General features: G+C 47.0%; 1 protein-coding gene across 3 annotated transcripts in view; it reads left to right on the top strand.

The window, feature by feature from the left end:
- LOC145357249 (multidrug and toxin extrusion protein 1-like) overlaps nucleotides 1-5,368 on the top strand; it is a 53,648-nt gene extending 48,280 nt beyond the window's left edge. For all 3 annotated transcript variants that reach the window (XM_080210419.1, XM_080210418.1, XM_080210420.1), the window contains 2 exons: nucleotides 2,512-2,593; nucleotides 5,080-5,368. In XM_080210419.1, the coding sequence (XP_080066545.1) occupies nucleotides 2,512-2,593; nucleotides 5,080-5,279 (282 nt within the window). In that variant the 3' untranslated portion in view covers nucleotides 5,280-5,368. The remainder of the gene's footprint in view (nucleotides 1-2,511; nucleotides 2,594-5,079) is intronic.
- Nucleotides 5,369-13,678: the final 8,310 nt, after the last annotated feature.

The following is a 13,678-nucleotide window of genomic DNA, read 5'->3' as shown; positions in this document are numbered from 1 at the left end:
CCTCGGTGTACCCGAACAGGCGCCAGAGTGTGGCGACTAGGGAATTTTCATAGTAACTTCATTGCAGTGTTAATGTAAACCTACGTGTGACACTAATAAATAAACTTTGTACCTGTAGCACTCTTTGGAATGGAGATATTTTTGTAAATAAAGGGAATCTGGTGATCAGTTCTTCGTCCAGTCAAGATACTGGCCATGACCTTCACAGAGCCAGGGACCCGGGTTCGATTCCTGGATCAGGTCACTATCTGTGTGGAGTTTGCGCCTTCTCCCCATGCCTGCGTGGGTTTCCTCTGGGTACTCCAGTTTCCTTCCACAAAAGGAGGAAGACAGACATGCTGGGTAGGTGCAGTGGCCGTGCTAAATTCTCCCTCGGTGTACCCAAACAGGTGCCAGAGTGTGGCGACTAAGGGGTTTTCACTGTAACTTCATTGCAGTGTCAATGTAAACCTACAATAAACTTTGAACTGTGCACAGAATTGGAGGCACATTCGCTGTACTTCAATGATACTTAATTGTCTATAAAGTGCTATGGACCATCCTAGGATTATGTGAAGGGTTTGATGAATGACGTATCCTCTCTTTCACAATACCACCATTCCACAGCTGCAATAAAGAGAACGGATTTAAAAAGAGTTCCTGCCAATTTGATTCCTTAACTGCTGGCCTCTGGTGCTTGGGTTTAAGCGCAGCTCAGACCAATAAATTGTCAGGGACCTCTCTGTCAGTAATAGGAACATAAGTAAAAGTAAAGTAAAGTAGGCTTAAGGGCACCCGGAGGAAACCCACACAGACATGGGGAGAATGTACATCCTTCACACAGACAGTGACTCAAGCTGGGAATCGAACCGGGGTCCCTGGCGCTGTGAGGCAGCCGTGCTAACCACTGTGTCACCCCAAATTTTTAAACCTTCGAACCACAGGGTCTGTCAGCTCTCGTGAAATATCAGTCCCCAGAGGGGAGGCGATCGTGGTATTATTGCTAGACTGTTAATCCAGGAACTCGGCTAACATTCTGGGGACCAGGGTTCGAATCCCGCCACAGCAAGTGGTGGAATTTGAATTCAGTAAAAAAAAAAATCTGGAATTGAAAATCTACTGATGATCGTGAAATCCTTGTCGATTGTTGGGAAAATAAACCCATCTGATTCACTGGTGCCCTTTAGGGAAGGAAATCTGCCGTCCTTACCTGGTCTGGCCTACATGTGACTCTGGAGCCACTCTTAACCACCCTCTGAAGTGGCCAAACAAGCCAGTCAGTTTCAAGGGCAATTAGGGATGGGCAATAAATGCTGACCCAGCGAGTGACGCCCATGTTCCACAAATGAATACGAATATATAAACTGAACAAAACTGCCCACAGGGCATCTGTTGAACCCATGCTGCTTATCACTGGAGTATCATCAAGTGTTTTCCTACGTAGCTGTTGGACCGATGGCAAGTTCAGTTTTACCTTTCTTGCCTGAAGGATGGTGGAACTGGATTCAATGGCTTTCAAAAGGGTGAATATGGGTGAGGTTATTCACTTTGGAAGCAAGGAGACTGGCTGTAAATTGGGAGAGGGGAGGGTGCAGTGGGACCTGGGTGTCCTCGTGCACCAGTCACTGAAGGTAAGTATGCAGGTTCAGCGGGCGATAAAGAAGGCAAATGGCATGTTGGCCTGCATAGTGAGAGGTTTCGCGTACAGAAGCAGGGATGTGTTGCTGCAATGATACAGAGCCTTGGTGAGGCCACACCTAGAATATTGTGTGCAGATTTAGCCCCCTTTTCTGAGTAAGAAAGTTCTTGCTCTTGAGGGAGTGCTCCGAAGGTTTACCAGGCTGATTCCCGGGGATGATGCACGAGGAGAGATTGACTGGGTTAGGATTGTTTTCGCTGGAGTTGAGGCGAATGAGGGGGGCTTTCACAAATTTATAAAATTCTAACAGGGCTAAACAGGGTCGGTGCAGGGAGGATGTTCCCGATGGTGGGGGAGCCCAGAACCAGGGGTCACAGTCTGAGGATTCGGGGTAGACCATTTAGGATGGAGGTGAGGAGACATTTCTTCACCCAGAGGGTAGTGAGCCCGTGGAATTCATTACCACAGGAAGTAGTTGGTGCCAAAACATTGAATGTATCCAGGAGGCGGCTGGATATGGGGCAAATGGGATCAAAGGTTATGGGGAGAAAGCAGGATTAGGCTATTGAGTTGGATGATCAGCCATGATGGTGATGAATGGCAGAGCAGGCTCGAAGGGCCAAATGGCCTCCTCCTGCTCCTATCTTTTACATGTAAGGAAAACCGATTTGCAAAGGCTACGTGGGAATGGGTAGGGACAAACAGGATAACGCTGTCAAAGAGCTAGTACAGTCTTGATGGGCTTAACGGCTTCCTGTGTCATTCTATGGTTCTGGCAGATGACTGCTTAAAATAATAAGAGATCGGGGAGTTATCTTTGAACAGAAAGTGCTCCCTATTCCGGGTACTCTCTCAGTTCCTGTTTAATGATGATCTTGAACTCTGTTTTAAAGGCTCGGGTTAATGCCGGTGTGAAGACTGATGTGGAGACCTTGAACACTCTCCTTGGTGGCCAAGCTGAAAATATTTTCACAGGTATCCAAGTTATTTACCCCCCTTAAAACACCCTCCATTTGACAAACCTGAACACATATCTGAGTCAACGAAACTATCAGCCTATTTCAGTATAAATAAGTTATGAATTTGCTGCATGGAACTGATAATAAATCACTTCATGTATTTTGAATAAGTTAAAAGAAAATGTTGCTGATCTCGATAGTCATGTCACAGTTTTTAAACAACACATATGCATTAAGGTAATTTTTTTTTTAAACCTGAAACATGGGTGAGATCAGAATGAGGGGCTATAAATAGAACAAAGAGCAGTTCAGTCTGGAACAGGCCCTTCGGCCCACCAAGCCTGTGCCAACATGTGACACTTTGCAAAGTGGGTGGCGCAGTGGTTAGCACTGCTGCCTCACAGCGTCAAGGACCTGGGTTCGATTCCCAGCCTGGGTCACTGTCTGTGCGGAGTCTGCATGTTCTCCCCATGTCTTCATGGGTTTCCTCCGGGTGCCCTGGTTTCCTCCGACAGTCCAAAGACGTGCTGGTTAGGGTGCATTGGCCGTACTAAATTCTCCCTCAGTGTACCCAAACAGATGCCAAAGTGTGGCGACTAGGGGATTTTCACAGTAACTTCGTTGCAATGTCAATGTAAGCCTACTTGTGAGACTAATAAATAAACTTTTTAAAGACCTTTTGCCAATATGCAATCTGCATCCCTCTATTCCCTGCCTGCTCATGTATCTGACAAGATGCCTCTTAAAAGTTGCTATGGTATCTATTTCTACCAACTCATTCCAGGCACTTTGTGTAACAAGCTAGACTCTGTCATCTCCTTTAAACTTCCCCCTTGTACCTTAAGCCCATGTCCCCTAGTATTTGACATTTCTACCTTGGGGGGGTAAAGACGACGGTTATCTATTCTACGCATGCGTCTCATAGTTTTGTAAACTTCAGTAAGGTCGCCCCTCTGCCTCTGACATTCAAATGAAAGCAAATCAAGTTTGTCCAATATCTCCTCTTAGCTAATACTCTCCAAACCAAGCAGCGTGCTGGAAAACCTTTCTCTGTGCCCTCTCCAAAGTCTTCATATCGTTCTGGTTAATGTGGTGATCAGAACTGTACGCAATATTATAAATGTGGCCTAATTAAAATTCTGTTCAGCTAACTTGCCAATCTTCATACTCTGTGACCCTGAGCGATGAAGGCAGGCAAGCCAGATGCCTTCTTGACCATCTTATCCACTCGCCTTGCCACTTTCAGGGAAGTGAACCTGTAAGCCGCCTTAAGATAGGGGAAAGGGAACTCTAAACGACAGGACATCGAGAGAAGCAACTAGAAGTTTACTTTCTTCGCTGCTCTATCTACACAGAATCCCTACGATATAAAAGGAGGCCATTTGGCCCATCAAGTCTGCACCGACTCTTCAATAGAGCTTCACATCCAGATTGTATCTCCATAACCCCACATTTTTACCCCAATAATCCCCTAACCTCCATGTCTTAGGCCACCAAGAGGCAATTTAGCCTGGCCAATGCATCAAATTGGACTCTGAGAGGGAACTCGAGCACTATGCAGTTACTGGGAGAACGTGCAAACTCCACACACTGATCAAAATCGAACCGAGGTCCCTGGTGCTATAATGCAGCAGTGCTTGGCCACTGTGCCACCGTAAGTCATGTTCCAATTTTAAAACTGTTTTCAAATCCCTCCAGGGCCTTGTCCCTTCCTATCTTTTTAAAGTTTATTTATTAGTCACAAGTAGGCTTACACTCACACTACAATGAAGTTACTGTGAAAATCTCCCAAGTTGTCGCATTCTGGCCCCTGTTTGGGTACACTGAGGGAGAATTTAGCATGACCAATGCACCCTAACCAGCACGTCTTTCAGACTGTGGGAGGAAACCGGAGAGAACCCACGCAGACATGAGGAGAATGTACAAACTCTGCACAGACAGTGACCCAAGCTGGGAATCGAACCCGGGTCCCTGGCGCTGTGAGGCAGCAGTGCTAACCACTGTGACACCGTGCCGACTCTGTCTCATCCAACTGCCCAAGACTCCTGCACTTCCCCAATTCTGGAACCTATTTTAATTGCTCAGTGTTGGTGGATGTGCCTTCAGTTGCCTGGGCCCTAGTCCCTGGACTTCGGTCTCTAAAACCTCCCCACTGCTTTTAGAACATAAGAACATAAGAAATAGGAGCAGGAGTAGGCCATCTAGCCCTTCGAGCCTGCCCCGCCATTCAATAAGATCATGACGCACTTTAAAACCTACTTCTTTGGCCAAGCTTATGGTCACTTGTCCAAATATCCCCTTGACTCCTGTGGAGATGTTTTGAGTCCAGATGATGAGACGGTGCCTTTTAGCTTTGACAAAGGGTCACCTGGACTCAAAACGTCAGCTCTTTTCTCTCCTTGCAGATGCTGCCAGACCTGCTGAGAATTTCCAGTGTTTTCCCTTTGGGTTTCGGATTCCAGCATCCGCAGTAATTTGAACTAAATCTGTTGTGTTTTGCAGAGGAATTTGAGGAAGGAGTGAATAGCAGCGATATGGGAGAGTTGATCAGTGACTCCGATATGACCCAAGCTGACGTTACAGTCGGAGACGTTCTGTCTGTGAAACAACTGGTCATTCGCCGCAGCCTGGCTTTCCTTTCTGGACCTGTTATTTTGATAATTGCACTTGTGATACGCTTCACCGTCACGGTGGATTCATAAACCTCAGCGGACATGACAGAGACAAAGCAATATTAGGAATAAACTCAAGGCGGTTGTTTACATTACCAGCCTCCCGCTGTTTACACATTTCCATCTTGGATTTGCTAATGGAACTGTCGTCATCCTTGGCATTCCCACGGGATCAGGGCTGACTGTGTGATTCCGTAGGTTCTGAGATTCCGTGACCCTGCAGATTTGAGCGTGTGTGTGTGTGTGTGTGTGTTGGGGGGAGATTTGGGGCTAAATCAATCGTTCAGAGGGTTACGTGCTCCCTCCGACACCCCAATCTGTCGCCGCGCATTCCCAACCGATCTCACGTCACGTTCGGTGCCCTCCCCGAGCGGAACTCCTCCATTGTGAGTGGTCGCAGGCCAAGGTGCGCGCGTGTGTCTGTCGGTGGGAGAGGGGTGTGTGTGTGTGTGTCAGTGGGGAGAGTGTGTACGTGTCGGTGGTGGGGGAGGTGTGCGCACGGTGGGGGTGGGAGACGTGCGCGGGGAGGTGCACGTGTGGCGGGGTGGGGGAGGTGCATGCGTGGCGGGGTGGGGGAGGTGCATGCGTGGCGGGGTGGGGGAGGTGCGCGCGCGTGGGGGAGGTGCGCGTGTTTGTGTGTCGGGATGTGTCTCTACAACCTTTTCTGGGATGCTTTGTGGGCTGCCTAAGGTGTTTCCACTCTTCTCCTGGGAGAATCCTATTGTGGTTAAGTTCGGAGTAGAACATTTGCTTCAGGAATCTGGTGTGAGGTGTGGGATCCCTATGTCCCACCCAGTGGGGTAAGATATGAGGATTAGTGCTACACATGTTGCCTTGGGAGAGGATGTTGCTATCCAACTGCCTTTCCTACGGCAGGGTCTGGAGATTTTTGGGAATACATCACTGGCGGTGATCACTATCGATCCAATCAATATGTAGCATTGGCTCGGCAAAGTACAGGCAGCAGAGTCGGAATTTAACCTCTGCCTTGTTAATGTAGACTGTGCTTTCAATATGACACAATCCCGGCAAATTAGCTTCACGGTTGTACTTGGAATCGAACTGTGCTGGTGCAGAAATTGCAAGATATGTATTTCCTTGTAGAGACTCAGGCAAAGGGAGTCACCCCAGACAGCCTGATATGGCTGGTCACCAAAGGGTGCCACAGTGGTTAGCACTGCTGCCTCACAGCGCCAGGGTTCTATTCCCGGCTCGGGTTACTGTGTGTGGAGTCTGCACATTCTCCCCGTGTCTGTGTGGGTTTCCTCCGGGTGCTCTGGTTTCCTCCCACACTCCAAAGATGTGCGGGTTAGGTTGATTGACCGTGCTAAAATTGCCCCTTGGTGTCAGGGGGATTAACAGGATAAATGTGTGGGGTTATGGAGATGGGGCCTGATTGGGATTGTGGTTGGTGCAGGCTCGATGGGCTGAATGGCCTCCTTCTGCACTGTCGGGATTCTGTGATTCTGAAAGGAGTTTTGTGCTTACGTAGCACCTTACATGGGCAATCTCCCAAAGTGCTTTCCAGCTAATTAAATATTTTTACAACATAGAGCAGAATCTTGTGCCCTTCCCATAGCAGGATTGGCGATGAAAGATCTTTTAATCAGATAGGGGACCCTAACGTCTTCCCGCCTCCAATCTGCATAAGTCTGGCTGGAACCTTCCTACCCCGTCGCCATTTAACAGAGGGTTCCCCAAAGGTGTGCAGGTTAGGAGGATTGGCCATGGGAAATGTGTGGAGTGAGGGGATGGGGTAGGGAGAGGGCCTGGCTAAGATGCTCTGTTAGAGTTGGTGCAGACTCGAAGGGCCAAACAGTTTAAGAACATAAGAAATAGGAGCAGGAGTAGGCCATCTAACCCTTCGAGCCTGCCCCGCCATTCAATAAGATCATGGCTGATCTGAAGTGGGTCAGTTCCACTTTCCCGCTTTCTCCCCGTAACCCTTAATTCCCTTGTCTATCAGAAACCTATCTACCCGCGACTTAAATATATTTAGCGAGGCAGCCTCCACCACTTCAACGGGCAGAGAATTCCAGAGATTCACCACCCTTTGAGTGAAGAAGTTCCTCCTCAACTCCGTTCTAAACTGCCCCCCCCGCTTATCTTGAGGCTGTGCCCTCTAGTCCTGCTGTCCTTTCTAAGCGGGAAGAATCTCTCTACCTCTACTCTATCCGTCCCCTTCATTATCTTATACGTCTCTATAAGATCCCCCCTCAGCCTTCTAAACTCCAACGAGTACAGACCCAGTCTATTTAGTCTCTCTTCATAGTCCAACCCCCTCAACTCCGGTATCAGCCTAGTGAACCTCCTCTGCACTCCCTCCAAGGCCAAAATATCCTTCCGCAAGTGCGGCGACCAAAACTGCACACAGTACTCCAGCTGCGGCCTCACCAGTGCCCTGTACAGTTGCAGCAAGACCTCCCTGCTTTTATATTCTATCCCCCTCGGTATAAAGGTCAACATTCCATTTACTTTGCTTCCTTCTGCGTTGTCGGGATTCTGTGGTGCTGTGAGCTGTGGGAGGAAACTGGAAATCCACGCAGACACGAGAGTGTGCAAACTCCTCACCAAGCGTCACCCAAGAATCGAACCCAAGTCTCTAGCACTGTGCGGCAGCGGTCTACACCCTCATGGCCTCCACTATGCTGTGACACATCTTTGGGATTTGTAATATTGGTTTTTCTCCAACCCAATGTTCTAACCTTGGATATGGAGTTGCGATGCCAAACACCTCGAGAGATAGGTAGATATCCGTTGCCGTCGGTCTTGTATTCAGCCAGTAATTAATATACTCTGATTCGAGGTTAATCTGGCAGCATGTGGTTAGCTCTGCTGCCTCAGTGCCAGGGATCCGGGCTCAATTCCCGCCTTGTGTGGAGTCTGCACGTTCTCCCTGTGGGTTTCCTCCGGGTGCTCCGGTTTCCTCCCACAGTCCAAAGATGTAAGGTGGATTGGCCATGCTAAGTGGACCCTTGTTGTCTGGGGGACTAGCTAGGTTAAAGGGCATGGAGTTGTGGGGATAGGTTCTGGGTAGGATTGTGGTTGGTGCAGCTGGGCCGAATGGCCTCCTTCTGCACTGTAGAGATTTTATGAATCTGAATTAATGGGCTGGAAGTAATGTTCTGCTTCAACCCACACAATATGATATGCGTGCTTGCTGTAATCTAGGTCCAAGCCATGCGTTCCTGGGATCTGGGGTTTGAGTGGGCATGGCTGTGGATCTGGTACAATGAAGAGTATAAGAGGGCATACCAAGAGTAGCACCAGAAATACCTAAATATGAGATGTCAACCTGGTGAAACTGCAACACTGGATAGAGCAAAGGGATCTGCAATCAATGGATCAGATTGAAGCTGATATCAAGCACTGGATACGTAAAAGCTATACTCCCTGACAATATCCTGGCAATGGCACTGAAGACTTGTGCCCCAGAGCTGGTTATGTCCCAAATCAACCTGCTCCCATACGCTGGCATCTACCTCCAACAATATCAGAAATCGCCCAGGTATGTCTGGTCCATAAACAGGTCAAATCTAACCTGGCCACTTACCACCCCGTTAGTCTACTTTTGTTCATCAGTAAAATGATGGAAGGGGTCATCAACAGTTCTATCATGTGGCAATTATTTATCAATAACCTGCTTACGGACACTCGTTTTCAATAGACGAGGGGACAGCACTGATACGAGTTTTAAAATGGTTTTATCGAACAGACCTTAAAATTAACAAGGTAGAAATGAGAAGAAAGAGTGAACTCGGAAACTGGCTTCCACTGTCAGCCCCTGTACTGAATTGATCTCAAAAACTAACATACACTAAAATCCAAATTATGTTTCAACTGTTACCTCGTTATTATGTGTTTTTCATGGTCTGTCTCCGACTTAGAAAAACAACACTTGTAGCTGCGGTTATGCTGTTGTTTGCCTGCATTACGTACCCTTTAGGAATGCAGTCAATTTGTCGCTTACTTCTAGCCTTCTGATTCTACTTGTAGTCAAGACAGCAGAGTTAGTTACATAGGTAGAAATATCTTAAAGTCTTTGTATGGATTGAAGCAAACACAACTAAGCATGCGTAGGATCTCTCACCTATTCTTTTTGTTAAAACCCACAGCCACTCATAAGAACATAAGAAATAGGAGCAGGAGTAGGCCATCTAGCCCTTCGAGCCTGCCCCGCCATTCAATAAGATCATGGCTGATCTGAAGTGGCTTAGTTCCACTTTCCCGCTTTCTCCCCATAACCCTTAATCCCCTTGCCTACCAAAAACCTATCTACCCGTGACTTAAATATATTTAGCAAGGTAGCCTCCACCACTTCAACGGACAGAGAATTCCAGAGATTCACCACCCTTTGAGTGAAGAAGTTCCTCCTCAACTCTGTTCTAAACTGCCCCCCTCCTTATCTTGAGTCTGTGCCCTCTAGTCCTGATATCCTTTCTGAGTGGGAAGAACCTCTCCACCTCTACCCTATCCATCCCTTTCATCATCTTATACGTAACTCACATAGCTGGGACAATAAACAAAAAGAAAATTGGTAATGAGTTTTTGATATTGTTTTGAGAAAAGACCCCAAGTAGAAGAGAAAAACATTGGATTTATTATTGTCACATGTATTAATATGCAGTGAAAAGTATTGCATGCAATACAGACAAAGCATACCATTCACAGAGAAAAGAAATGAGAGTGCAGAATGTAGTGTTACAGTCATAGCCAGGGTGTAGAGAAAGATCAGCTTAATGCAAGTCCATTCAAAAGTCTGACAGCAGCAGGAAAGAAGCTGTTCTTGAGTCAGTTGGTACGTGGCCTCGGACTTTTGTATCTTTTTCCCAAAGGAAGAAGGTGGAAGAGAGAATGTCTAGAGTGCGTGGGGTCCTTAATTAAGCTGGCTGCTTTTCCGAGGCAGGCGATGGCGTAGACAGAGTCAATGGATGGGAGGCTGGTTTGTGTGATGGATTGGGCTACATTCACAACCCTTAGTAGTTCCTCGTTATGGGTCCTCACACTTTGAATATTAGAAGGCTGGGGAGAAGCAGCAACAGCAGGATTAAAGATTAAAGTACCAGTGCAGGAAGACCAAGAAAGAAGCTCTCTGTGTGGATTTAAAAGGGGAACTTTTCAATCAGAGAAGGATGAGATTCTAGGCAGTATCGGGGCACCTTTGGATGCATTGCTGCACAGCTCAACTCATTTGAAAAAATAAATCAAGTCCACAGTCTCCACTGTGAAAAGGAGAGGACTGGGAAGATTATAGACTACAAAATATAGGAGCAGAATTAGGCCATTTGGCCCACCGAGCTTGCCCCACTCTTCAATCATGGCTGATACGATTCTCCTCCCCATTATCCTGCATTCTCCCTGTAATCCTTGACCACCTTATTAATCAAGAACCTAGCTACCTCTGACAGAAAGACACTCAATGACCTGCCCTCCACAGCCCTCTGTGGCAAAGAGTTCCACAGTTTCGTCACCCTCAGAGTGAAGGGAAGCTCCTTCAAAACTGAGATGGAGGAATTCCTTCAGCCAGAGTTAGAACATAAGAACATAAGAAATAGGAGCAGGAGTAGGCCATCTAGCCCTTCGAGCCTGCCCCGCCATTCAATAAGATCATGGCTGATCTGTCGTGGCTCAGTTCCACATTCCCGCTTTCTCCCCATAACCCTTAATCCCCTCTCTTATCAAAAACCCATCAACCCGCGTCTTAAAAATATTTAGCGAGGCAGCCTCCACCACTTCAACGGGCAGAGAATTCCAGAGATTCACCACCCTTTGAGTGAAGAAGTTCCTCCTCAACTCCGTTCTGAACCGCCCCCCTTTTATCTTGAGGCTGTGCCCCCTAGTCCTACTGTCTTTTTTGAGCGGGAAGAGTCACTCCACCTCTATCCTATCCGTCCCATTCATCATCTTATACGTCTCAATGAGATCTCCCCTCATTCTTCTAAACTCTAACGAGTACAAGCCTAGTTTATTCAGCCTCTCCTCATAGCTCAACCCCCTCAACTCTGGTATCAGCCTAGTAAACCTCCTCTGCACTCCCTCCAAGGCCAAAATATCTTTGCGCAGGTGCGGCGCCCAAAACTGCACACAGTACTCCAGCTGCGGCCTCACCAATGCCCTATACAGCTGCAGCAAGACCTCCCTACTTTTATATTCAATCCCCCTCGCTATGAAGGCCAGCATCCCATTCGCCTTCCTGACCACCTGCTGCACCTACAAGCTGGGTTTTTGCGACTCATGCACAAGGACCCCGAGGTCCCTCTGCACCGTCGCCTGCTGCAGTTTTTCGCCCCGTAAGTAATAATCCTTCCTACCATTCTTCCTACCAAAGTGGACCACCTCACACTTGCCAACATTAAATTCCATTTGCCATTTCCTGGCCCATTCGCCCAGCCTATCTAGATCCTTCTGCAGACTCTCCACACCCTCTGCACAATTTGCTGTTCCCCCAATCTTGGTGTCATCAGCAAATTTCGACACCCTACACTCGGTTCCCTCCTCCAGATCATCTATATAAATCTAGTGGATTCGAACTCTAGAGGAAACATCCTCTCCATGTCTATCTAGGCCTCTCCGTATTCTCTAAGTTTCAATTAGAACCCCCCCCCCCCCACCAACTCATCCTTCTAAACTGAGCATAGACCCAGACTCCTCAACCACTCTTCATTTGACAAGCCCTTCATTCTCAGAATCATTCCTGTGAACTTCCCCTGGCTCCCCCCCCCCGATGATGTGGAGATGCCAGCATTGGACTGGGGAAAACACAATCAGAAGTCTCACAACACTGGGTTAAAGTCCAACAGTATTTGGTAGCAAAAGCCACTAGCTTTCGGAGCGCTGCCCTTTTGTCAAGTTAAGTCCCCCTCCAAAGTCACCACATCCTTCCTTATGGGGCCCAAAACTGCCCACAATACTCCAAATGGGGGTCAAGGCAGAGCCTTATACAGCCTCAGCAGTACATCCCTGCTGTTGTATTCTAGCCCTCTAGAAATGAATGCTAGCATTGAATTTGCTTTCCTAGCTGCTGCCTGAACCTGCACATTAACCGTAAGAGAGCCCTGAACGAGGACTCCCCAAGTCCCTTTGTTCTTTAGATTTCCAAAGCCTTTTCCCATTTAGAAAATAGTCTCCAAGTTTATCCTTCCCACCAACGCCAGTTTAAAAATAAAATATATTGAGAAACTTCAAGTCACGAGTGCTGGGAAGAGGAATGAAGAAACAATGAACGGTTCAGGTTCCACTGAAGGGATCAAGTGGAAGGTATTGTATGTTAAAAAGGCTGGCGCAACATTGCGAGTTTGGTGAATTATTGGAAGATACATTTAATTTGTGGTCTCCAAAATGAGGCTATCCAGAGAAGGTTGTTCCCTGAACATGCTCCGATTTGAAAGACAACAGTAGAAATTGCAGCATTGATGGAACTGGCTGCTAAAGAGGCTTCACAATTTTGGTGCAGGAAGGAAGATCCACAAGTTGGGAACTGCCCACAAGAAATCAAAGCAGCAACAAGCATGTCACAGATGTGTCAAAATGGGCCATTCAGTGAGTGAATGCTGGAGCGGGATAGTCAATGCAAGAATTGTGGTAAAATAGGGGTCACGTTGCAAAGGCTTGTTTGGGCTAGACCAGCTTCCCCTGAGATGAATATTCAGAAGAAGAACAAGTTGCATTCCGCAAAGAGTTTACATCTTGAAAGAAATAATTACAGCAACGAAGAAGAACATATCCATAAATATGATGAGGCGCTCCAGCTGTATGTCTTATCCATACAGAGTGAATCTCACAGATTCTGGGTAAGTGGACAACCTATTAGGATAAAGGTTGACAGCGATGCTGCTGTATCTTTAATTCCTGAGACTACACACCAACAAAAGCTGAAACACCTTCCTTTAAAACCAGCTGATGTGATTTTAAGGGTATACGCAGAACCGAGATTGTGCCATTAAAAGGTTACATCACGGCCAGTGTACAGTTGAGAGGACTAACAGTGGAGTTGCCTCTTCATGTGGTCATTTTCCAGCTCTGTTTGGGATTTCATGGTTGGAGAAGATAAAACATAATTGGAGCGCTGTCATCCACTTGGTTGACATCAAAACAGACCTACCACACCTTCCGAATAAATACAAGAGTGGATTCAAAGAGACTCAGTGAAGGGATAAAACCTAATAGTCAACCTCAAAGTCTTACAGTCATAATTCCTTTCTTCCGCTTGTAAATTATTTTTGCAGAAGTCAAAAGAGCAGCAAGCATGTCAAGATGTGTCAAAATGGGCCGTGAAGGCAAATGGTTCATTTCCTATTTATGGTGATTTAAAAATAACCATCAATCCAGTGTAAGTGCGTTGATCAATATCCTCTATCAATATCCTCAATCTATCTATCAATATCCTCTATCTATCCTCAATCACCCCAATGTTAGTGTGCTGATCAATA

This window comes from Carcharhinus amblyrhynchos, chromosome 23 (assembly GCF_965287045.1).
Source record: "Carcharhinus amblyrhynchos chromosome 23, sCarAmb.v2.hapA, whole genome shotgun sequence".
Lineage (NCBI taxonomy): Eukaryota > Metazoa > Chordata > Chondrichthyes > Carcharhiniformes > Carcharhinidae > Carcharhinus > Carcharhinus amblyrhynchos.
Note: the sequence above shows the minus strand (reverse complement) of the source record. Positions and strands in the feature narration are given on the sequence as shown.